Here is a 26,695-nt window from a genome sequence, read left to right as displayed (position 1 = left end):
GCCGAGAACCCATCTTTTGTGAAGGAGACGCAAGTGTAGACCGAGTCGCACGTGTTCATCGGGAATTTGAGATATTTTGGAGTGCTACGGCCAAGGGTCGGGCTGACAGGTAGACAAACACGAGCGTATATGCGCCAGAATTTTTTTTGTAAATATAGTTTTGTGACTGCAAGCAGTTCAAAATTCCGTTTGGCGTACAAACATTTAATCATTTTTTGATCATCGAACGTGTCTCTGTATCGTGACTTTTGTTGGTCATAAAACAAAAATTGACTACTTTTTCACCCAACTTTTCATTGCCACCGTAATTATTGAAACAACGAAAGTTGTCGAGGCCTAATTTTTAGCTGCGGGGGTTTCGATTGAAATTTTTTTTTTATTTTCCCGCATTCGAGCTGTAAAAGTCTCGTTGTACCTATTCAGAGACCAGAAAAAATTAAAAGGAAAAAGGAACTCGGGGTACCATTAAAACGTGCCACAAAAATCTTCGGATAAGTGACGCGGGCGGCTCTTATGAACGCAACACCAAAAGAGGAAAGAGAAGCTTGGGGGAGAGAGAGAGTAAAAAAAAGGAAAAAAAAAAAAAAAAAAGATCGGCATCCCATTGGTCGTAGGGCGTCGACTTTGTACATCGACGTTTTCGTGGGGGCCACGCCATCACGCGTATACACACACACACTCACCTACACACGCATGCACCAAACAACATGCGGCCGCAGGAATAGGATACACACGGCGCAGGTGCCGGGCAAACCGAACCCCCTGTTGTACCTCAATTAGTTATGTGCCGATGCTCTTCCTCTTTTCTCCTCCCACTCTTCCATTGTATCGATATATCTATTCCTCCGTACCTTTTTCTCGCTGCAGTGCTCCGCGTATACGTGGCCTCGTTAAAAAATAAACCGAGTGAATTTCCCCGCCCCACGGGGACTCCCCCCGATTTCAAATAGCTGAGCCCGCCGAAGAAAAACAACGTGAGGAAAAAAAAAAAAAAAAAAAAAAATTACCAAACAACCAGAGCTCGGAGACCCCTTCCCCATAGAGCGTGTCCATATGGTAAAATTAATTTGAAAAAAAAAAAAAAAAAAAATCTCAATTCCACAGGCGAGTACATCATCTGCGCGGGAAGCAGCGGCTGCTCGTCGGCGTCCCCCGAGCCATCCCCGGAGCAGGGCGAGGCCGCGAACGAGGCGGAAAGGAAGAAGAGAAGGAGCAAAAAGAGCCACGACAAGCCGTCAGAAGCGGAGGAGGAGGAGGAGGATCAGCAGTTGCTGACAGCCGCGGAGGCCAGCCTGAGCGAGTTGGTCGGCTTTGGTGGCGAGGACTCGCTCGACCTCGGCCTCGAGGATGACTTTGCCGCTGAACTCCTGCTAGGCGACGGCTGCCTCTTAGACGACGACTACCCACCCGTAAACGCTTTCCTCGGCAACGACTCGCTCGGCCTGCCCGACGGCTTCAACCTCGAGGAGGCGCTCCAGCTCGTCGGCCTCGATGAGGCTCAGCTCGAGGTTCGTACATATATATGTATATACTTGAGCTCGCCCGTTTGGCCGTTACCCCGAGATCGGAGTGATTGATGTACTTTGCTTGCGATACGACAGAAAAAACAACTCGACGTGAAGAAGAAGAAGAAAAAGTCGAGGAGGAAGAAGAGGAGGAGGAGGAGGGGCAGCGGCGCCGGTGAGGATCCGCAAGCCTCGACCGGGGAAGACGACGAGGACTACGAGAGCGGCAGTTCCGTGGCGACCAACATGCTTCACCACCAGCACCCGACTCAGTACCACCATGCCCACCACTCGCACCCTCACCGATTTCAGGTCAGTTTTTTTTTTTTTTTTTCATACTTTGGCCCCCTTTTTTTTCTCCTCTGTATAATATATCCTTTCGAATTGCTTGGGCTATTATTCTCTTTACACGCGTTATCGCTAATCAAATGCATCTATTGGTTATACGCTGTGGTGTAGCCGGTGGACGAGTTGGTAATAGATACGCTGTCAAAAAATCTCAAGTTTACATCAACCTACAGAACGTATTTATACAAATAAGTACTTCCCATTCCTTCAAGAAATAACTGAAAAATACATTCGTACATTGAAGTTTGAATATCAAACGTGCACACGTATATTTGTTTCTTTGGTATATATGTAAAAAATTGTTGTATAATTGTGCGATGTATTATATTTATATGAGTTATCGTAGCAACCGTAGCACGTGTACATATATAATTGTTGGTTTTCTCGGTAAATTCAGCTCCATACTGGGCGTGCAACAATAATGATGAGCTCTTTTATTTATTTATTTTTTTTTTTTAAGAAAAACGAGCAACATTGCGAGCTACATACGTACATACACATGCACTGGAGAACAAAATCGTGTAATAAATAGTAGGTGTATGTGTATTATAGCGTCAGGTGCACGTTAATACTTACCCGCGGTGTATAACGTAAGAAAAACGTCAGACTCGTCACCTTATTCTCCTGAATCGTAAAACATATCGTGGACTATAAACGGCTATTAGCCATCCTGTTGCTCATTGCCATCAGTTCGCGACACGCACGCGGCAAAATAGATGCGTTACATATATATACACGTTACGCAAGTTCTTGTGTATACATGTAACGTATATTTTTACGAGCGCGGCTAATAATAAAAATATAGCCTATACCTATACCGCTGATTATAATCGTTGTCGTCGTCGTCCAAGTACAGCAGTATATAGTTTGAGCGAAAAGCACGAAAAATCAGGCCGTATAGGTATACTTAACTCAATATGAGTATAGGGTGCAACAAGTACTCTTTAGTTTGTTCCTGCAATACTTGTACTTTCCTCTAGTTTTTTTTTATTTATTTTTATTTTTCGACGCCACGAATCTACAAATCGCCAAGCTGCTCTTGTTTTCGCTACTTATTTACAGCTGCGTTAAAATAATTTATTGCCCATCACCGCAGAGAGGGAGTTTCGAGTGCACCGACTCTCACCTTTCATGTGTGCGTATCTCGGATCTAAGAATCGGTATTATGCGCTCTGGGAGCTCGGAGAAAAGTATACAATATGGGATAAAACAATAAAATGTAACTTATACGTATATATACAGTTTGAGAACGAGAAATGAATCCCCGCCACGACTCACCGGTACCCACCAAATTTTCGCCGGCAGTGTTGGTTCGCCATCACGTTCCGTCATCAGTGCTACTATAAAACATTGCAATGGACGATATACTTTGGTACATATATGTATATATCGTGTAAAATACCGAAATGTCCAAAATATGTATAGATAACTTATACGGTCTTTGTCAAAACGTTCGGTGATCGAAGGTGATTCCGTTCGCGGCTCTGGAGTGTCACGCGTCACAGGTTGTGTACAGCTGGTGGGCTTCACTGCCACTGATGATGCTCGATAACAAAACAAAAATTAATAACTCCGAAGAGAAAAAGCAAGCACATGTATATAGGTATATAAAATAATAGTTGAACTCCCACAGAGAGCGAGGTAAGCTCGATCGGTCGGTATAGTGACCATCAATCATCCATCAGTGGAATATCATCCGTCTATTGCCGGAGGTATACACGACGCGTCTTATTCTTTATTAATTTTTCTTCCTTGCAACAACCTCGCGTCCAACAAACCACCAGCGTATCTAACACATTTTTTATATACCCGGTCGCGAGTATTCGAGTACCCTCTGGTAAATATACGTGTAACCCCACGTGGGACCTCCCTGACGTGTGTATATAACGACTCCCGGCTATATTCGTTATATATATATATATACGTATAGCGACCCGCCGGACGTGTATGTACAGTATACTCGTATAAGGTGCGAGGATCTTTCTCTCGGCTCTTGATCCGAGTCCTCGAGAGAGCGCGCAACACTCGTCCGAGCGACGCTCGAGTCGCCGCTTCGTTTTTGTCGGCTCGCTCGGATGTTCGCCGTCTCCCGTCCCAAGAGGAGACTATAACCGTGGAATAAATCGGGCGCGATCGAGGGTGCGGGGGGTTGCCGATAGTGAGACAGGGCCAGTGCAGACCAGTGTAGCCACATATATATATACCCGGGCAATATACATACGCGTATACACATGAACGACGTGCAGCAGCCGGTGATCTTCAAGCCGCACTGCGCCCCCGGTGCGCTTACCGATCAACACCACCTGCACCACCATTACTGCAATCAGCCGGGGGTGGCCGCGGAATGCTGGAACTTTGTCGTGGACGAGGGACTCCTCCAGGTTAGACGTACTCTCTCGATGATCCCCATCCAGGGGAATTCCGATAAATTGTCAAAGTATACAAATTTAGTTGAAGAAAATGCACCGTACACGTATAAATATCTGTACCGTATGGCCTTCTCTCTCTTTTTTTTTTTTTTTTTTTTTTTAATTTATATATATCATGTCACGTGGCACTGTCAATGTCAAAAGTAATTAGGTATGTCTCGCTAGTTTGCGTACACGAGGTGTCCATCTAGACGCGCGTGTGCGCGCATAGGTGTATCCTTAAGGCCAGGCGTTTTTTTTTTTTTGCGCGGCCCGCGAGGAGATTATACCGAGGAAACTGTCGATATTGTATACGTCCGCGGGGTTAACAAAAAAACACGGCGTCGTCGTAAGAAGAAAATACGACCGTGTCTATTGGTTATTTGTGTTTTCTCAATCGCAGAAGCCGCGATGTTATCCCCCCCCCCCTCTTTATCTCACATCCGTGCATAATATAGTGGCACGGTGATGATACTTTGATGGTGTTGGGACCAAGAGTTGATTGGCCTTGGTACGTTGGGAGCACCGTCAAAGACATTGTAGACTATCTACGAGGAAGTATGTAGGGCCTTTTCGAAAAAACCTGACTCTCGGATCTAAATTTCTTCGTCGCATCTACTGCAGTGGATTAGGTAACTATTTTCGGCGTATAAAAGTTTACGGCTGCTTCTCGAGACCCTGTGGATATTCTTTTACTTTATGCGCATCCGATTTACAGGCTCGCTTGATACTCAGGCGCACACTTTTCTTACGACTCTCTTTTCAATATCCCAACTGTGGTCGTATCTTTGGTCAAATCATACGGGTGTGTTCGATGCTGAACGAAAAAACCATTTTTTAAATTAAATAAACGCTTCTTGTTGAACGTAATAACCAGCACGTATAGGTATCTCGTTTTGTTTTTAACCCATGGTGATGACTCCGCAACTAAGTACGTTGATGTAAATTAATTACCGAAATTCCGATCTATGGGAGGAATATCTTTTTTAAATCCTTGATCGACGAAAAGATAAAAACTCCATCGCCTCGATGACATATTCACGCTAATTTTCATGTTTAAAGCACATTACGGAAGATACTTACGCTCCGACCGCTGCGCGTGCACATGTTATGTCGACGTATAAGTGCCAACACAAGAACGTATAAATGTCCATCATTGCTGGATGGATGTCTCTTTTTTTGTCCCTAAATTTACCGACACGCGAAAGCCGCGTGATTTATCATTCATCGACGTAAATAGGTATGCATTCTAGGTATAATTGACGCTTTTTTTTTCCAAAAGCATGTAACAAAAAAAAATCATGCCACGTCTGTTCCGTGAGGATTGATAGAAAATGAAAGAAAAAAGGCACGGATGAATAATTACACTCCTTCTACCTGATGCACTACACGTATATAATATACACCTATCACACGCATGGCGTTGTTGTTTGTGGAAGTCTTTTGGAGATCCGAACATCTGAGGTTCGTACAAAAATCAGGGACGTAAACTATAATCTACAAAAAGTCCAGAAAAGTGTGGATTGGGTATGAAAAAATAATAATCCATCAAATATCCATTGGTCCTCATTGCAATTGAGATTCGTTTGGGGACGTTTTTATTCCTTCCAAACAAATCTTATGTAAAACGGCTTCTCGTAAGTTATTTTCCCCGAACAAGTTCTAATTTTACTGGACTATGGACTCTCTGGGTTGTTACAAGCACCAAGGCCCGACGAGGGATAAAACCCACGTTTTGCTCCGTGCACTTATGTTGTAGATGAATGTTGGGCTGTACATGTAATACAACATCAGGTACACATAAGAGTCGCTCGCACGTAACAATTACAATGCGGCCGAGGGTCAGTGTTAATGCATGCAACGGTCGCGTGGGAGAGTCGCCAAAAATGACACGTTGCCGTTTCGCCTTGCGTAAGGCTTCCTCCATCGCGACTCCTCCTCTCCCTCGCCGAACCCCCCTTTCCTTGAACGTTTTACTCGAAAGAAGAAAACAACGATAACAAGAAGGAAAAAATCCAATAACTATTTCCCTACGGCCAGTTCGATATCTCATGTGATGAAAAGCCCACCTGGTCGGGGCCTTACGAGCAAATTGCAAATTACAAAAGTTGAAAATTGGCACTTGATGGCACAATCAGTATTATTTACCTAAAAACCGAAACCAAGCGGCGGCAGCTCGCAGGTATTATAAGTATGGTACTTGTGGACGGGACTGGGCTGTATAAGTATATGGATGAATGTGCATTTGCGATATGGTCCCGGAGCCCCAACTGGCTGAATCGGAGCCGATGCCGTTGTCGAGCTCGTTAATTATGCGCAGTCACTCGCCGGACTGCAGGTGTCGTGATTTATGTGAGTTGCGGTACACGCGCTCGTTTTCTCTCGATTCACCGGAGGCTGTGGAGCGAAGACGCGCAAAGAGAAAAGTCGTTCTCGAAATCTAATGTTTAATAACGCCGCCGCGGTTCGCCCTAATACTCCCTCGCGGGAAGTGCGCTCGGCGAAATGACCATAGCCGCCGCGTATTAGGAGATTGTCGGGTCTCAGCGAGGCCATCAGGCTTTGCGTTAGGCACGAGTGTTCCGGTATATGGGACCAGATTGCTCGGCGCTCTTTTCTCGAGAGGGAGACCACGGGTCGATGATGGAGCTGCCGTGGCCCCTGGGAACATTTTCTAATTGAATTTCGCGCCAAGACGCGCGGTTCAATCAATGCTCATTAGCGGACATGTAGGTGACGTACAACTTATTTTTTACTCCACATTCGCCGGCTCATCTTTTGTTTTTCAACCAAAATCATGTATTGCCGTTTTTTTGGACCGACCACTTTAATTCGAATTCAGCTGCGGAAGTAGTTATATTGTCGTGTTAATTTATACCCGAAAATAGGAAAGACGGTTTTAATAGTACCAATCCGTTAAATAATGATTGTAGAAAGAATTATGATTGTGAAGAAATACGTGCGGGTATTTAGTGAAACAAGAAAAGCAATAAGATTCACCACGTAACGAGTACTTTCTGTACATATTATATGATACGTAAATGTATAATTGAGGCATAGTGACTCGAATGAAATTCGCTTGTTGGGGTGCCCGCCTAAATCCTTAGAAAGCCACGGCCATACCATGTATGCATCCGGCTTCCGTCGCGAAGTAAGTGCCTTTGTCCTTACAGCGCGTGGTTTTTTTTTCTTTTTTTTTTTTTTTTTTACCTCGATGTCGCGGTAAATTGTCCCGAACGAATCGCCCGTCCTCTGATTATCTCCTCTCGCTGCGTGCGATGATGCAGTGTGCCCAATGCTGCTGGTCTTTTCCCTTTTTTTTTTTTTTTTTTCTTTTCTTATTGGCGAGATTCCTTGTTAATATTCTATACATCCATAGCCTGCCAGAGAGTGTCGATTTTTATAAAAAAAAAAAAAAAAAAAAAAAAATTAGAAAACAATTGTTCACTCCATATACATATCCATTTACTGAGCTGCAAGTAACGCGTCGAGAGGATAGCAAATCGATTATTACTTGTCTACATGCATACCTACTTTGTTCGAAGTTTAATCGTCTCTCACATTTAGAATTGGTTAACAGAGCAGCTCGCAACGCGGCACGCCCATCCTCGGTGATTACCAAATATGTAGTTTTTTTTTTTTTTATTTTACGATAACGAGCGGCGTAAAAATACACTATCGGTACTATATCGATATCATTAGCCGACGCTCTGTCTGTAGACTTTTGTCGAGTTGCCGTGCACAGCCTAAATTTTCATGCACAAATGTTTGCATTTGATTGATGTAAAACTAAAATTTTTCAGTCTTGCGACGCATCGAATGGTTTTAATGAACTTACATGTAGGACGCCGCAAGCCGGAAGTTGGCGAAAATGACCCAATCATTCGAGTAACAGCGACGTAAATAAGCACAGTTCCACGTTGTATTGGGTACTTCCAACTTTTTACAGCAATACCAGTGACTTCCTTTTCGTACTCGCAGGAGTGTGTATATATAATATTTGGCACGCGCGCGCGCGCGCGCTTCTGCATCGTCATTCAATTTTCTCTTATTGATAAGTATATTTTCTCTCTATCTCCGTAACGAGGAAACATGTACATATATATATCTATTATCGATGAGTACCGATGATGAGCTTCATTTTTTATTCGTCCAAGCACTGGTATATTATAACAAATACATACACGTTACGGGCACTGATTTTTATAAATACCTACTAGCGAATAAAACACACCTTCACAAAATCAGCCTGCTTGTTATGTTATATTATTATCTTAGATACGTAGGCGTTGCTGATAGACACAACGTGGCACAAAATTGAAGTTTAAATGTAACGCAATTAAAGCTGCATTATAAAAATTCGCGATAAGTATGTGCCAGGAGGCATACCTGTAAACTACGCTCGGCAGTAACTTCGAGGTGTCTCTCCACGCGACACGTATTATTATTATTTTTTTTTTTTCTTCTTCACCGCAAACAAACAAACAAACAAACGCTTAGTGGCTCTGTTTTTTTGCTCGGCGTGGATATAAAAAAGCGCGCAGCGTCCGGCGGGTAACTATGTGTGTAGAGCATAAAATGAAGTACGGGGGGGGGAGAAAGAGGCGTGTAATGTAATAAAAACGGGAGCGGAATAGCGCAAATTCCGTGACAGCTTACCTTTTTTTCCTTGCTCTCGCTCGCGAATTTGCACGCGCAATTTTCCATTCCTGCCCCAGAGTCGTCACCGTGGAGCGCTCGATAAGTATATAGAGAGAGAGGGACGTCGCAGCGGGAGCCGCGCACCGAGGGACACATAGTGCCTCGTTTAATCCCGTTTGTATGACTTTTTTCTTTTCTTTTTTTTTTTTTTTTCTTACCACGAACAAAAAATGTACCTAAAAAGTAACACAATAAGCACAAGCACCATATTGTCGTGTACGAGACTGACTCGCACGTGTTCTCCACGGGGGATGAAACAAATGCATTGTACATCTCTTGATCCATGTAAAATGCATTGGAATGCTCATCGACGATCAATCGATTTGTGAGCTTTTTTCTAAAAAAAAAAAAAAAAAAAACTCGCATTAGGTAATCATGTGCTGCACCGATGCTAAATTTAACATTGTGTCTCTGGAGGAGCAACAGTATACACCCATCAGGTTTTAGTTTGAGGTGGAATCAATGAATAACTAAGTAGAAAGGAAGAAAAGAAATGGTCAATTTTAAAGTCGATCTGGTCCGATTACGGGAGAAGCTGCACAGAATATACATATAAAGGCACAGGTTGCATGCATGTGTGAATGTAAGGAGGAAGTGCAGTGCGCAAGAGAGAGAGAAAAAAAAAAAAAAAAAAAGTCCAAGCACTCGCGGGGTACCTAAAGCTGCAAGTTAAGCGATGGCAGATGATGTGCGCGCCGCCGACAGACGCGATTCTCCCCGCGGGCCTCGACAGATTGCTCTCGGGCGGCAGCTGATGATTGATGCCGCCGTGTGACCCGCGCACGCGGTAGTCCGTATACTTACTCTCCCGCGACGTATATAAAACACTACTCCAAGTACGACTTCCCCCTTTTTTTGTTTCCTTTTACTTCACAATATATCCTCGCACTGTGAGGACTAGGAAGTATACGACCAATGGTACAGTCGCTAACTGACGTTCAATTGATTTTTGTCCCACTTGCTTCGGCGCGAGCGCATGTGCTCTTTTTTTCGTTTTTTTCATCATCTGCAGGAGTTTACATGGGTATCGCAGGTAAAGGTAACATTAGTCGCTCTGTCGTGTGCAAGCGAACTTTAAAATACAGATTTATTTACCGGTGAACACTTGAGCGCACTCATTGAGATGCTTTGATTTCGTACATTTTTAAATAACCAACATTGATTTTTATCCATTGCGTACTCAAAACCTCGCAAAATGGTGCACATGTATATTATACGTGACTTTTTTACACAGTTGTACACCGACGAAATGTTTTATGAGTATACATACTTACATCTGATTTTTTTACAACTCGTTATTTTCTTCAATACTTGAAAGCACTTTGAACAAATTTACCCATCGAGCCACAAGCAATTTAAAAGCCTTACTTATTTTTTCCTTACGTGTTTCAATAGCACTCGACTCCTAGCGCCACGAGATGCAACAAAAAATGAATTTTAACATGGTGAATTTAATTATTACAGAGCCGCATGTCGCCATTCATGCGCTCAGATATTTCGCCCTTTTTCATGGCCGGGGCTGGTAGCGAGCACTACACCCATCCGGGCCACCATCACTACTACCACCCGAACCACTTCAGCTACCCGAGTCATCATGAGGCAGCAGCAGTGGCAGCGGCGGCTGCAGCCTCGGGAGCGACTCCGCCTGGGGTATTGCTCAACAATGCCACCCTTCCGCCACCCGTTGGTGACAACTGCACCGGTAGCACCAGCTACCACAATCACGGTAACTGGGACAAAGACGACTCATTATCTTTTTACACTGTCTTGAATCGCGAATTATTTTCTTTTTTGAACTGAATTGCTGACTGTCACAGCTGGACCGGCCAACCTGGGACTAGCCGTGGCGACGTCGATGCACCTGACCAACAGTAGCGAGCCCATGGGTGCGGGATCTTCCACTGCAATCGACTACAAAACCGAACCGAGCGACATTAATTATTACGCTAATTCTAGCGTCGACACAATGAACCAGAGCGAATCTTTTTTCACAACTTTCATCGATGAGCAATTGTGGAGCGAAGATCTTGCCTTCAATGTCAGCGACGGTAAGTTTTATCAGTAGTTTACTTCAACGTATGAAACACTTAAATTACAAAGGGCTACACAAATTACACGCATCATAGTAATTTCATTCGAAAAATTTATTTCATATATACTTTAACAACTGTTAAATTATGTAATCTTATCATTTATCCGTCAAGGAACTTTAGATGATTAGTTATGAATTTCTCTTATTCTTATCGTCTCTTTTTTGTTGTTATGCTAATTGTAATTGTAACTAAGGTACAATACTGTTTAGGTTTCATCATTAACCTAATTTACAAGTTATTATTATCACTGTTGCGTAATACGTTTTACCAAGCATCATCGTTTTCGACCGGAAGTGTTCCTTGAGCACCTGATGAGTTTGGAAACTGAAACAATTAATAATAATTTCAACATGGTTAAAATACTGCTTGTATGTACAACAAGTGGACATTGTATTTGAAAAATAACTTACATCTCTTATATCTTCGGCACCAAAGTCGGATGGTCCTAGATTACTGGAGCCTGCTCCACTTGCCAACCATTCAGGTATCGGTTGATTAGCCATTTCCAAGATTTTCACTAGGTCAGGCTGAATCCTATTGTCGATGGATTCATCGTAAAAACTGACGGCCTTTCCTTTGTTTCCGACTCGACCTGTGCGTCCAATTCGATGAATGTACTCATCAATTTCCTTTGGCAGATCAAAGTTGATGACAAATCGCACGTTTTTGATATCCAAACCCCTGGCAGCTACAGCTGTGGCGACAAGGATGCACATTCTACCAGACTGAAATTAATGGGTTGAAATTAAATCTCACACCATTGGAAAAATTCTTTATTCTTGAGTTAATTAGAATTACGAATTCAATCTTACTTTGAAATCATTCAGAGCTTCCTCTCGCTCTCGCTGCAATCGATCACCATGGATACTCGTGGTCGGGAAGTTATTATCAGACAAAAACGCTGCTATAAAATCAGCAGTTCTCTTTTGGTCAACAAACACCAGAATTCCTTTGAGGGTATCGTTGTTGCGCTCTTCTTCGAGAATTTCTTTCAATTTATTTCTTTTATCCGACTTCTTGACTTCGAGGAACGATTGTTCTATGTCGCTACACGCGCTACCAACAATTCCCACAGCTACGAAGATGTAGTTGTTCAGGAACTTTACTGCCAACTCCTGAATATCACGAGGAAAGGTAGCGGAGAACATAAGCGTTTGACGTTCTCCTGGGGGAGTCATAGTTTCGTGGCGTATTACCTAGGATAAAAGTATTATCAACACTTGCTCAAAATTCTTACGCATCGGATGAAATAATGATAAATAAATAGAGGAGACTGTTACCATTTCTACATCACCGATGAAACCCATGTCTATCATTCGATCAGCTTCATCAAGGACGAGGTATTCAATTGCGCTAAAAACAACTTTTCCTCTACCAACAAAGTCTTTAAGTCGGCCAGGAGTCGCCACTAAAAGATCACAGCCATAAAATATTTGCTTCAGCTGATGTCCAACAGCTGTACCTCCGTATATAAGACAACACTTTAGTACAGAGTCTTTCGAAAACTTCCTGCATTCATCGTGAATCTGAATGGCTAATTCTCTTGTAGGGGCTAAAATCAAAGCTCTTGGTTCAACTGTAGATAAAGAACCCATATCATCGATTTCTCTTGGCTTTAGTAAAAGATTATGTATGATTGGTATTAAAAAGGCAGCAGTTTTTCCAGAGCCTGTCTGGGCACAGCCCATCAAATCTCTACCAGCTAGAACAATGGGTATACCATGTTTTTGAATGGGCGTTGGAATTTGGTATCCAGACTTTTTAATATTATCGACAAGCAAAGATCTTAGATTTGCTTCATCAAAAGAATTCAACTTTTTGGGAACATCTTCACCACTTACTTTCACTTCAATGGATTCATACTTGCTGAAATAAAGTTTTTTTTTCAATGTTCACGTTAATAAGTAATTTAATTTAAAATTGACTTAACGTTTAATGGTTGTGAGTTAAAAAAACCGACTAATAAAGTATAAACATGATATTCAAAGCATTTACCTAAAGTTAATGCCAGCTTTCGTACCACTGCCAAAGAGAGTCTCGTCATCATTAGACCTATCGGGAGGAATATAGATTTCACGTGGCTTTTCTGGTTCGCCCCCTTCTCCACCTTCTTGACCTCCGCGATCATCTCCCCCATCACGGCCACCTCGGCCACCACCTCCACGTCCTCGACCGCGTCCACGGCCTCTACCGCCTCCAAAATAGTTCCGAAATGTTTACACATTCGCTTATTGTTATTACTAGTATAGTACATATTGCAAAACAGTTTTATTTACCTCCACCAAATCCTTCATCACCATTACTGTCTCCAAAGCCTCCAGAATCGCCTCCAAAACCGTTCTCATCATCATCTCGATTATTGTCGCCAAAATTTCTTCCACCACGACCACCTCGACCACCGCGATCACCACCACGGCCACCTCGACCGCCCCGACCGCCACGACCACCACGGCCTCCTCTTCTGTCTCCACCTCCAAACCCACCATCATCATCATCATTGTCGCCAAATCCACCGCCACCGCCACCTCCACTGTTTCCTTGAGATAACCAATCGTCACCCCCACCACTTCCTTGGGCAAGCCAATCGTCTTCAGCTTTAGGTTGGTCTTTGGGACCATCGTTCCAATTATCGTTGCTTTTTTTGTTGTCCCAACCACCACCATTGGAATTGTCGTAGCCTCCACCTCCACCGCCGCGGCTACCTCGGCCACCACGTCCTCCTCCCCGACCACGACCTCCACGATCATTGCCACCGTAACTTCCTCCTCGCTTGAAAAAAAATTTTATTTTCCCATAATAAAAATTGATGTAAACACGTATAGCATCCTTTAATATAATAAGATAAATATATTTTAAGCCTAACAGTTGCAAAATTTTATATTTGAAACTTATTTATGGATCAACTTAATACTTATTTTTAATATGAGTTATAAATAATATTTTTTTTAAAGTATTATGAATATAATCACCTGATCACCGCCATCACCATAACTATTGTTATTGGCTGGAGTAAACCCGCGACCTTTGCTGAAGTTCTGGAAAAATAAAGTTGGAGGAGAAAAAAAAATTAGGTGTTCTGTTTACGCTGTCATGTACACTAAAAAATGACAACTTACGGTCGGCGCCGGTGCCGCAGGAGCCGTGGATTCGTCATCCCAACTTTCGTCTTCCATTTTTTTTTGTTTTGTTTACAACCTGTAAAGCTAAGTAAAAGGGTTTACTTGGAAACCGTCGTGCCAACTACTACGTGTTTGTATATTCTTTGCGTCACGAGAAAATTTTTTTGTTGACTTGTTCATGCTTGTTCTACAGGTTTAAACGGGGCAATCGAACGCTACATGACGCATATCGTTCCGATAGTCTCCGCGAGCAAATAAATTTTCACCAAGCAGTAGAAAGGCACGTGCCCAAAAAAAAAAAAATTTAACAGGTGTATAAAGTTACAACTATTCCGGGTACAGTTGGACAACGCATAACGATTAAAATAAGCAATATCAGCTTAATGCGTAACTCGAACCAATTAGTTTCCCAGGAACATTAAGAGCTTCGTAGTGTTGCGTTCTTTCGACACGGGCGACACAAAGTAAAGGCGAACTACGATAAATACGTTTAACGACGAGAAGCAGACTAACACGAGGACCAAAAAATCGAAGTAAAAAAAAAATTTCTCGGGAAACCGTGCGACGAATAGGCCGATATAGGCCACGAGAAAATAAAACGCCGCACCACGAAACGAAAACAACCGGCAACTGTTTGAATTTCCTGCGCAACAGGCTCAAGCGTTAGTACTGGTGGACTAGCGCACTCGCATTTTTGTAGGTCGCCACAGAGTTTTCCAGTTACAGTTATTTACGTACAGGGATAGAACGTGTTTATTTCGCGAATGCAACTACTAACCTTGACCTTTTGAAGAAAATGCGTGGCTGTTGATGGACAGATAGCTGAAGATGTCCAGTTCACAATGAAAAGTCCGCACGTGTCGGTTGTTCAGAGATGACGGTGTTGAGGTCCTCGTCTGGCTAAGGCTGACTGAGGAGTGAGTGAGTGCAGGCGAGCGACGCGAGCGCGGGCCAATCGTCACACATACACGGTCCTGGAGTATAGTACTCAATACTCATGGGAATCATTGGTGATTATACACATGTATGTGTCCAGGGATAACGACGCGGTGAGGAATCGGGGGAGAGGGGATGACGCGAGCGACGACATTGTGCGCGCGCAATTGCGCGCTTATATTATCTTGTATCTGCCCGCTTTAAGGTACATTTTCATGTACTTACCTCTCGTATCGTCTGTTCTACGAATCTTCCTTGCTATCAGTTATACATGTTATCTACACGCAGCGAATACGTATGTGGTAACGCTCATTTGATGACGCTTGCATCAGTGTTTCAGAAAAATGTGCATTAAAGGAAGAGGGTGTTGGCCTATGCTTAAGTAAAAACGCCCACTACTTTGATTCACTTTTTCCATGAGATCTTATTGAAATTTTAAAAAATAGCAGCACGTGTTTATTAACTTTCTCTTTATCTCCTGCGACGTGTGTCATAAATCATTGATAGAACTTTATTGTGATACTTGAGTACTTTTATACTAAAACTTTTTTACCATAAAAAAAAACATGAATCTTTATCGCGATACATACGGTTTAGTTAAATATTTTTAACCACTCGCTACTTATCTTTATTTGTTACATTTGTAAGTCCGTTGACGAGGATAGGGTACCACATAAAATATAAAAATACTCACCCCTACAATGCAGAGACACGCGACTCTGTCTTTTTTTCCTTCTCCTCCCTTTACTTATTTTTTTTTCTTGAAAAAGGAGAAAAAAATTTTAAAAAATTGTCATCAATTTGAATAAAGTAATTAATACACACTAAAACATTTTCTCTTACTTTTTCTGTTTATAATTTATAAATTACTTAACAATTTCTAAAGATCACAGCTTCGATCAGCTGCGATATAAATTATAAATACAGTCTCAACAGGGGTGAAAAGGAATACCCTAATGTTAAAAGAGTATATGTCACTAAAATCAAAGACTTATTGACTATTATGTTTAAGCATTGGTATAATCTAGTGTTGTGTTATTTATAGCTAGGTATTACTTGTGCACGCATAACGCATGACTGTAATCGTATTTTCGTATTGAAAAAAAAAAGCCAAATTTATATTATATTGTCATCAACAAAAATCGCGGTTGGTCACCGATATCACAAAATTATCGTCAATTCAAATTAGACTGATACTTTTAAATCAGTGAATATATTTACTAAAGACTGGATGGGTACCTGAGAGTTAAAAAATTGTTTTCGATTCGCAACTTAGTCTTGCTTTTTGTATTTAGCAACGATGTATTTCGATCATGCAAATATTATACATACCATCTCAATATCCAATCGATGTTTGATACACAAAATGAGACGTGTTTGAATGAGTATTTACGATCTACAACTCATTTTTAAGTAAATCGAACCAAATTATTATATTTTTTTTTTATTTTTTTTTTTTTCAACATAAACCCTGTCACCATGAATAAAATAAAATTCAAGGTGACTCACTCGAAGTTTCTTAATTTAAATCTAAAGATTGGAACGAATGATTCAAGAAAAACTCAAAGAGGTTGTTGATGAAAAATAAGAAATGAATCGACACACTCATCAATCAGAAGACGATATAAAACGACGAGATCGACAGTGAAGTTTTTCCGTTTGATCCGAACACAATGCGTGATGGCTCTGCACATATTATTATCCTAATTTTGTGGTGTACGGTGGGTTGCAGGTGCGTACGGCAGCGCTGGATCGTCGGCGGGTGCGGTTGGAGCAAGCAACGGTGCGACGGGCTTGCCAGTTGGAGGCGTCCACCAGGGCGCGGAACCAGTGGTAGGGGTGAATGGTCTCGGGTCCACCGGAGCTGGTCCGATGGTCCAGTCGACGGTGGTGGCGGCGACAACGACGGCGGCCGCGGCGACGGCGGCAACGACAGTGCCGGGGCCCACGGCTGGGGCCACGGGTAGCCTACTGGGCGCGACGGACGAGCGCATGGACGCGTCCAGCGACAGCGCGGTCAGTAGCATGGGCAGCGAGCGCGTACCCTCGCTCAGTGACGAGTGGATGGAGACCGGCTCCAACTCCAGCCACACGCAGGCTGACTCACACTACGCGATGGATTACGCGGCTGCCGCCGCCGCTGCCTCTTCTTCAGGGTGAGTTATTACACCTTACAATTATTCAATGAGGTAGAGTCATGTCTGGGTCAAAAGTCAAGGGCGGTTTTAACGGGAATCCCACAAGCGTTGCACGAAATACACATCTTGCACTTCATTATCGGAGGATCCGGTGCTAGGAACTGAAACCTGTAGGGAAAAAAAAACATTTGAAAATTTCACGTCGACTCTTCAGGGATACCGCGATTTTTCTCAATAAATTGGCTTCGTAATTTTCGTATATGAAATCATGTGCAACGCTTGAATCATGATGAGATTATTTATAGAAATATGGTATACGATATGTTGGATGATTGGTCGCGGGTTTTGTTTTTAAATAATTAGATCCATGATAGATACGCGCTGCGGTATAAACATCATTCGTTTGCATTTTGGTCGTAGGAAGTACCGACTGCCGTACGATTGCGGCTATTCGCACCAGCCATCGAGCGGGCGACACTCAGTGCAGCGTAGCTCCTGCCATCAGACAGTAGCGGCGGCTGACCGGGGCGGCTTGGTGCCCGTCGCCCAGAAGAAGCACCACATGTTTGGGAAGCGCTGCTTCCAGGAGCAGGGTCCGATGAGCGGTTCACCGACTGGTACCGCGGCCGCGACGCTCAAGTACGATTACGAGGCTGGCCAGGGCGCGGTGGCAGCTGGGCCCCCCGGGCTCGCCTACAGCGGCCCCATCGAGGGTGCCAGTGGACTACAGTCGGAGATCAAGTACAGCTGCAGTATTGACTTTGCCAGGCACCAACCATCAGGTGAGTTGTACTCCATGGTTTTACGTACAACTGGTACGTCGTAATGCACATAGAATACATAATATGTACTCATCGATGATTCCTCTCATGTGTAGTGCGTTCGGGATTGGAGCACGTGCAGCACAACCACACGTATCACATGCCACCAGAGAGCTCCGGATCCTTGCAGAGGCCCGTCTCTCGCGACAAAAAAGGTGCGTTTTCGTGTTTATTTTATCTGTTGTGGTCTTACCTCCTGTTCTTCCTCTTTGATACAACACCTACGTCATACATACAAAATAATGAGTAATAATTTACTGCATTTCAGCAGGGCGCAGCAGTGGAAGCAAAAGCGAAGCCGACGAGCACTTGACGCGAGACGAGAAGCGGGCGCGCGCCCTCAACGTGCCGATCGCCGTGAACGACATAATAAACCTTCCGATGGACGAGTTCAACGAGCGGCTGAGCAAGTACGACCTGAGTGAAGCTCAGCTCTCGCTGATCCGTGACATTCGGCGCCGCGGCAAGAACAAGGTGGCCGCGCAGAACTGCCGCAAGCGCAAGCTCGACCAAATAAACTGCCTGAGCGACGAGGTCAAGGAGATGCGCACCCGCAAGATGCGTCTGCTCAGCGAGCGCAGCTACATTGACCAGGAGCTCAGGCGCGTCCACGACAAGTACAGTCGCCTCTACAAGCACATCGTCGACGTAAGCCGAACTACAATCATATTTTTTTTTTTTTTTTTTTAATTATTGTTTGTCCATTTTTTCACTAACTAAAATTTTCCCAAGTACGCACTTGAAAATGTAGGGATAACTTTTACTCGTGGACAAATTTGTTAATATCGGTTGAAAATGTATTTTTGCTGATCCATCAACGCATGGTTGTTACGATATTTTGCATATTTTTATCTTTCAAAGTATATTCGTTAATCAAACATCGCACGTAAATGTTGATGACCGTGTATTTTTTTTTTTTTTTTTTTTTTTTTTTTTTTTACATTAGGAAAATTTGATGCTTTACAAATTAAATGATGAATCTTAAATCGTTCAATATAAATAATCTTAACGCGTTGCAGGAGCTGACTCGGCGGAACGGGCCACAATACTCCTCGGGTATAACCCTGCAGCAAACGGCCGATGGCAACATAATCGTGCTCGAGCGCTCAACGCAGGGAGACGGCCACTACATGCCCGTCAGGCTTGACCATCAACCGAGAACGGGTGCTAAGCCAGAGAACCAAACAGCCCTCCAGCCACAACATCACCATCATCACCAGAACCATCACCAGCACAATCATCATCATCACCACCACCAGGAGCACAAGGAGTGATTTACCGAGCCGCATCGTGAACTCGTATCATCGTCTGACTCGGCTACACTCATATGTTGGGAGGCCTTTAATATAAATTTGTATAATACATAAGTTTCGAAACTTCTAAATCTACCATCAATGAAAGACACGTGGTTTACATATAATATTATCTCTTACGCATGGGATCATCATCATTTTATCACCACACCACGCGATGTGTTGAAAACGCGCACCCGCTTTACCATTGACGTATTTACTAATTAAAGTCCCTCCAATGTACCTGTGGCTATGACATGTTTAAATATATATATACCATACACGCACATACAGACAATAGGTAACAATGACCTCATTGGTTGTATCTATTTATGATGTGATTGCCAGTTAAAAATACAGGATGATCAAGTATTTGAACTCTAGAGCATATTGCTGCAACCATACAAATTTACCACCTCATATAAAATTACATCGAGTTAAAATCCCAATATGCCGTTATGTGTTACCACTCGTATGGGGCTATGCATATATATATGCATACTATACCCGATTGACGTCGCCGCTACCTATAATTTACGTTACTTATCAGTTTGCCGATGTCGCTGTCGGTGAAACCGAAAGGAGAGATAAAAAATCTACTTTAAAAGATGTACATACCTACTTTAATACAACTCATAAATCTACACATACACTACGCAATCGCATCGGGATGTTTTTTAACTCATAAAATGCCCGTCATACTCGCCGTCATCAATACCGATTAAACATACGCATACGATCGATTTCATCGGAACTGACGGCTGGGGCTTTATTTGGTGCAAACATGTTATTATGATTAATACGTACAATTAAGTATAGCATATATATATTTATTTGCCAAGGAGAGGATTAGGAGGTAGAATAATAGCTCATTATGTATTGTATCTGTCGAGTTTTCGGTTAAAAAAAAAGAAAAGAAAAAAAAAAAAAGGTTTTAAACGTGCGCGAGAGCCATTCTTGGTTACACTTGAACACACGCAATAATATACAATACAATCAGCCTTTATTTTATAATACGAAATCTTCCAATGAGATACACATTGTCCTGTAAAATAATACTTTTAATTACTCGCCTGCGGGGCGAAATTACTTGCTCTTTCGCTCTTCCTCCCTGCAGCGCCATGTAAAATCGCATATTATACACACCGTGGGAGTTATGGTATAAACGAATGCTTGGATCGCACTTTTGCTACCTTTGGTTTCTATGTTTTCCTTGCGGGGTAAGGTCAATAATAAGTACGTGCATTCGCGATCTCTTCCGATCTGTTCGTTATGGAGAACCCTGCTACTATAGGCCGCGGAACACGTAAAATACCGTAGAGGTGCCTCAGGTTGAAGAAAGAAGCCAATAGGTATGCCATCAATATGATTTATTTTATATGCGATCTAGGACACTCTGTGCTTCATCTCCTCATGTAAGTGTATAATATACTATACTAGATTATGATCGGGTATTCATAATTTTATCCTGTGATAGACAGCCAGGCTTATGGCGTACAGGCACACCGAGACGGTGCTATCACTGCGATCACTGCGATCATAATTAGTTATTAATATGTATAATTGTATACTTTCTTTTTTCTAGTGTAATTGTTGTATACTTGATCTATAAAATTGCATCGATCGACATTTTGATTTTTGTTGTTTTCCGCTGCTACTTATGATAATAATAATCTATCTTCGAGCGATAAATGTATCTAACGATGTGTAATATAATATATATACATGAAAAAAAATTGTGAAAAATTGATATTGAGAGAAAAAGGAACAAGAGTGTTATATAAAAATATGTGAATATATATATTAATTATTATTATTATTATTACTATTATTATTAAAGATTACTTTATTGATTGCGAGATTCTTTACTACTTACATAAATATACATATATATATATATGAATGTTTAGTGAAAGCAATGGAGTGATCATATTTTTTTAAAATACAAAAGTCAGGGATGCATTCTATTATGTAGTATGTATGCTTATGTACATGTGGACATAAAATGTAAGCATGAAACATAAATAATAACAATGAGCAAATATTTAAATGAATAAAATAAAAAATAAAAATATGCATAAGAATGTTCAGATTCTACTTTCACATTTTTGCCTTACATACTGACATGATAACAGAGTTTTATTAAAAATATGCACCATATATATATATATATATATATATATACATGCATTGAATGTACGCATATATAATATATAGTACGATTTTTTTACAAACACCAAGCATGTAAGAAAAATAATAGCTGTACAAACATAAATAAGAAATAAGTTATGTATGCAAATCAAAAGCTTTTTACGTGATTCTCGAATGAATGATTTATAAGGTGACAGAATCAACATGATGTTCTCGTTTTCTACGGAAGATATATATGATACAAGTCCAAGATTATGTAGAATCTTTTCAGTTATTTGTATTTTACTGTACTTGGAAAATTAAGGGTTTCAAAACTATTCCGTGTTATAAATTAAAAAACAAAATTTTTTCTTTAAACTCTTTTGATAAGTGTTAAACTATAATTTTTCAAAATTGATCATGCTCATTAAAATATTGTGAAAAAATTAGGTAAAGTACATCGTTAAGAACTGTGCTTACAACCGTTATTCTTCAATCTTTACTCTGCTTGATTTCTGTATCATAATGGTTAAAGTAAAATAAAAATTTTCTGGAAAAAAAATTAGTGGTCGTTATTTACGGATCTGTTACGTTATATATGTTTTGTTGTTGTGTAACAAAATTTACTTTACTGAAATAAATCAAAATTTGTTTTACTTACAATTAAAAAAAAAATAAATAAATAAATAAAAACTTCTTTTCAGTTTAATTAATCAAGCAACTACTTAATCATAACAGTGAGTCTTGATGCTAAAATCATTTTTATTTCTTATTTAATTTAAATTTAAAAATATTTAAGCTCCAGAGAAATCTTACCTCTCCATGGTTGATTTAGAAACAGAAACTTAGTTTATATTTTAGTTGAGACGTAACTGTTTCACAAGGCAGCCTTATAGTACAATTTTTTATTTGTATAATCAATAAATAATTTCAAAAAAATTTTGTATCAGAAGGTTGATTTTATTTACACTTAAATACTACAGTCGAGTTGGTATGGGTAAGACGAACAAAAAGCAAACATTACTTTTTTATAATATAAACATTTTTCTTATTCAAACGTATGTTCTTACATTTACACAGTACAAAAAATTATACTCAGACCCGCCGGCCTACGGTTTTACAATTGAATAGCTATGACTTGGGGACGGCCGACGCAGTAAATTTTTTTTCCTATCCGAGGCGGAGTAAGAGACACTTGGGAGATGAGTATATATATTTCTCAGTTTATCCTTATTTCTCTTACTCGTGGTACTTAGATTTTTTGTACAGTTTTAATTTTAATTTTTATTTGTTTTTTTTGACTCAAATGTTTATTTCAGTACTCATCAAGCATCATTATTTATCTAAAAAAATCTACGATCCTTACAAACCTTAACAGTTATTGATTAAAGTATAGACATTTTTTTTGCGTTCTTATACATGTTTTACAAAAAAATTTTATTGTACATGTTCTTATACGTCGGTGCGACAAAAATCACTTTTATCTAAAAATACAATAAATAATTAATGATTAGTAAAACTACGCCGATTTATTTAATAATATAACAATCACTCGAGGGAGAACGGAAGCATAGCAATAAAAAAACTTTACACGTCACTGGAATCTAAGATCCGCCCCCAATACATGGCCTAAAGATTTTATTTATATTTTGTCTTTTGGGTAAGAAAAAACGCTTACACCATCGAATACATTTTCAATGTGCATATATTTAGAGCTCCACTGACCATAATACACACGCACCAGGTTCACACTTGCACTCTACGGTCCTCTGTCACATATTTTCTTTTAAACATTCAATTCAAAAGGCCAAAAGCCATTGGTTGATACGTTGTTATCACATCATCCGTTTCGAGATGTTTGACAACATTTAAACATTTAACTATCGTATTTTTCCTAGTTAATTAATGATAGTGTGACATTTACAATTCGATGATAAGTAATAGTAATAGCAATAATATTAATAATAATAAAATATTAGTCAAAATTATAGTTCGTTATTTCTTACAACAAAAAAATAATAATAATGCTGCACGAATCATATAAACAATTAACGACGATGATAAAAGGTAATAATAATGATAATAAGCTGTTTAAATATATAAGTGTTCAAATTTTATAATTTTTTCTGGTCACTGGAGTGTTATTTTTTAATCGTTTTTTCTAATAGTTTCTTCCATCCTTTCGTATTTATAATATGTATAGGTAGGTGCGACTTACGTGTCTATATATTATTTATATATTTATAATTATATATAATATTTATAGAAATCAATATTTACATTATAGGACGAGTATATCTATCCTTTTTTTTAAATTTTCTTTCACCTATCATTTCGGGGAGCAAAAATCGATAATACACACATTGTTACTTATTCTATTTTATACTTATATGTAATGTTTTCTACATAATTTTGTACACGCTGCCCCTGTACTTTGTGAATATCAATAATTAAAAATCACGCTACCAATCCATCGTTGCACCAATTTTTAGCGAGCCTTTTTAAAAGAGAAGCCATTTTTTAAATACTTTAGTTAAAGTACATCGACACTTAGCTAATTGCTCTTTATTTTACATGAATTTCTTTTACAATATGTACGTTATACAAGACAAACAGGTATAGTGAGATCAGAGAAATTGCAAGTTCCAAGTTGTTTTGCAAAACCCAAGCATGAATGTATTATAACACGCTTTATCCATCTCGTTGCAAGTTTGATAATAAAAATAAGTCATGTGGACGCGAAAAATCAAAAAATCGTTGATTGGCACCTTCAAAAATAAAGCTTATTTTCTCCGGTACATTCGAAGAAAAAAGGAAACGTAAGTTTTCACAAGGATGAGAGAAATTGCATTCTTTTTTTTTCGGACGGCTAAAAAATCATTTGCGTGAATTTATGTTATGAAACATGGTGAAAGGTAGGAGGGAAACATAACTTACAAGAGTTTGAGGCAGTGTTTGTTTTTTTTTTTTTATTCAATGTTGTAGTAAGGTGACTGATTTTTCACGTGAAATTCACTACTATATTTGGACGCTATGTCAGTCCGCGATTGTTTTATTCTAATCAAAAAAATTGTAAAACAAACGAAAGAAATTAACAATCAATATACATACGTACAAGCATTGCCACTTTGTGATTGCACAGTAATTTTTAAATACTTCGGTCAAATCTTCCCTCCCCCTTGTATTGACAAAAAATTTTTCTCACCCGTTATTCATTCTCTTCTATTTATGCCACGTAACTACATGCAATAAGAAAATCCATAACACTCACTTGAGTCCTTTTTTCTTACAATATTAATTGTACAGATAACAGTATATTGGATACAGGCACGATATCAAATTATTTACAAGCCAATGTATCGTTCCAAAGATTCGTTTTCAATAGCTTGCGTCACGTCTCCTCAATGTTTATTTTTTATTTATTTTTTTTATCACATAGGTACACTAATGTACCAAACAAAAAACGGAGTTCCATCTCCTTTTGTATTTCCTACTTTTCCCAAGTTAGGAGAATTACAAGAATTATTAACTCGAGTATCACAAAACCCTCCTTTCTGAAGTATACGACCATAAACTTTGATCATTTGTTGTAATCATCTTGGCTCTAATGCACCCAGAAATCACTTAATTACGTACCCTCGCTTTTTTCGACTTTGATTTTCTGTTTAGTCTCATTGGCGTTAGTTTTTTCACCCTGTTTTTTTACAAGAGTCTCTTCCTTGACAGTATCGAGAGCCGTCAGTGAATCCTTGACAGCGTGATAAATAATGTTTTTAATCTGCAGTTTGTCTTCATGATTTGTGTGGGTATCCGACAGCGTACGGAATTCTTGCGTGAGATGAAAGCAATGAGAAATGTTTTCGGGAGAGACAAAGTCCTCTGCTACCTTGATGCAGTTGTGCAGATTGCGCACTTGATGTGGAGCACCAGCAGGCACGAATACCGCATCACCCAAGCACTGCACTATCGCGTACCTGTGCAAGAAAAAAGGTTTAAATGATCTCATTCATTAATTTCTATTGACCTTAATCAATAAAAAATCAACATACCCTACGACGCCGTATTCACGATACAGACGCTCACGGAGTGGACCATCCAGGTAGAAGCTCTGATCATGGATAGGATCGTGGTGGGGTTCCAGTCTAGCGCCGCGTTCAAGTGCCACGGCATTGAGCATATCGCGGATCTTATCAGCGTCACGTGCGGCATAAATATGCCAAAGCGCACCAGGAATCTCATCCTTTTCACGCACTCGACGACGCGTTAGGATATCACAGCCTGCTTCGTCAATAGCTTTCAAGGCTTCTGTAAAATGTCAAACAATTAGCGTTATGTAGAAATAAATACTTGATACTTGAATCACAAACAAGTAAAAAACTCACCCTTTATCTGTTCATCTTTGTCACTGTCTTTGGAAATCCCCGCGTAGACCATAACATTGACCGCGTCCGAGATGTCGAGATGTAAATTAGTTGTGCCTTTGTCAGGATAGAGTGCAGACCCATAGGCGTTATACATTTTGGGTCCGAGATCAGGTCTTGTGAACATGTCTGGTAATCTACTTGCGAGATTAAGCCTTCCATATCTGTGCGTGTACTCTGACAGCGGCACGCACTTCATAAGGTCAGCAAATCTGGTGGGTAGAATATCGGCAAAGTCACCTCGAGACGGCCAGTCTTTGAGCTTCAATAGCATGGCGTTGCCCTGTTCGTCTTTGAGTCGTTTCAAGGAGTGTTCAAAACCCTCCCAGAACTTCCACATAGGCTGTTTAGGAACGGTATTACCCGTCATGCAATTGATGAGATCATTCTTCTGATCGCCAAAATCTTTGGAGAAGCTGTCGGGATGCCAAAGATCGTTGTTTAAATACTTGTGCACATCAGAAACTATGACGGGCTGGCCGCGTTTCCATTGATCTTGGAATATCCTATAATTCTTAGGGTTGGTAGGATCCTGAAGTCGGAGAAGTTTTCCATCGCACAGCCACGAGTGCGGCACATCAGGATACAGTAGTTTGCTTTCAGTCAGAGTCATTATCCTCACAGGCAGAGGTTCACGACCTCGCTGAGAACACTTGTAACGGCGGACAAAATGTTTGAGTTCGGGTGTTTTCTCGTCATCGATGCCGCTGCCTTCCTCCTTCTGAGAAATAAATTGAAGGTTTATAAATTATGTTTCAATCTGTTTATAGTACGTGAATGCTT

At 40.6% G+C, this 26,695-nt stretch overlaps 3 protein-coding genes across 4 annotated transcripts in view; 1 reads left to right on the top strand and 2 right to left on the bottom strand.

The window, feature by feature from the left end:
• The window catches only part of cnc (NFE2 like bZIP transcription factor cap-n-collar), a 64,616-nt gene extending 42,401 nt beyond the window's left edge, over positions 1–22,215 (top strand). Inside the window, exons 4-12 of one of the 2 annotated variants that reach the window (XM_023390547.2) lie at positions 1,105–1,508; positions 1,602–1,817; positions 10,427–10,688; positions 10,780–11,010; positions 16,843–17,266; positions 17,669–18,030; positions 18,126–18,224; positions 18,341–18,717; positions 19,089–22,215. In XM_023390547.2, coding sequence (XP_023246315.2) covers positions 1,105–1,508; positions 1,602–1,817; positions 10,427–10,688; positions 10,780–11,010; positions 16,843–17,266; positions 17,669–18,030; positions 18,126–18,224; positions 18,341–18,717; positions 19,089–19,343 — 2,630 coding nt within the window. In that variant the 3' untranslated portion in view covers positions 19,344–22,215. Of the gene's footprint in view, positions 1–1,104; positions 1,509–1,601; positions 1,818–10,426; positions 10,689–10,779; positions 11,011–16,842; positions 17,267–17,668; positions 18,031–18,125; positions 18,225–18,337; positions 18,718–19,088 lie in introns of both variants that reach the window. The other variant, XM_023390546.2, reaches the window with a different exon arrangement.
• vas (ATP-dependent RNA helicase vasa) lies at positions 11,092–15,075 on the bottom strand. The gene is given in 10 exon segments (NM_001315586.1): positions 11,092–11,379; positions 11,466–11,780; positions 11,868–12,251; positions 12,336–12,921; positions 13,051–13,249; positions 13,332–13,635; positions 13,638–13,824; positions 14,025–14,090; positions 14,172–14,258; positions 14,953–15,075. Coding segments are annotated over 9 exon segments (2,139 nt in total). The 5' UTR covers positions 14,210–14,258; positions 14,953–15,075; the 3' UTR covers positions 11,092–11,319.
• Positions 22,216–22,454: 239 nt separating the features above from the next.
• Kdm3 (Lysine demethylase 3) overlaps positions 22,455–26,695 on the bottom strand; it is a 111,747-nt gene continuing 107,506 nt past the window's right edge. Inside the window, exons 23-25 of the mRNA XM_089594868.1 lie at positions 25,874–26,633; positions 25,541–25,796; positions 22,455–25,465 (exon numbers count right to left, since the gene is read on the bottom strand). Of these exons, the coding sequence (XP_089450994.1) occupies positions 25,120–25,465; positions 25,541–25,796; positions 25,874–26,633 (1,362 nt within the window). The 3' untranslated portion in view covers positions 22,455–25,119. The remainder of the gene's footprint in view (positions 25,466–25,540; positions 25,797–25,873; positions 26,634–26,695) is intronic.

Source organism: Copidosoma floridanum, unplaced genomic scaffold (genome assembly GCF_036245765.1).
Source record: "Copidosoma floridanum isolate Cflo_tuat_1 unplaced genomic scaffold, Cflo_Japanese_pri ptg000021l, whole genome shotgun sequence".
NCBI lineage: Eukaryota > Metazoa > Arthropoda > Insecta > Hymenoptera > Encyrtidae > Copidosoma > Copidosoma floridanum.
The sequence above is the reverse complement of the archived record's forward strand: the minus strand, read 5'-3'. Positions and strand labels throughout refer to the sequence as shown.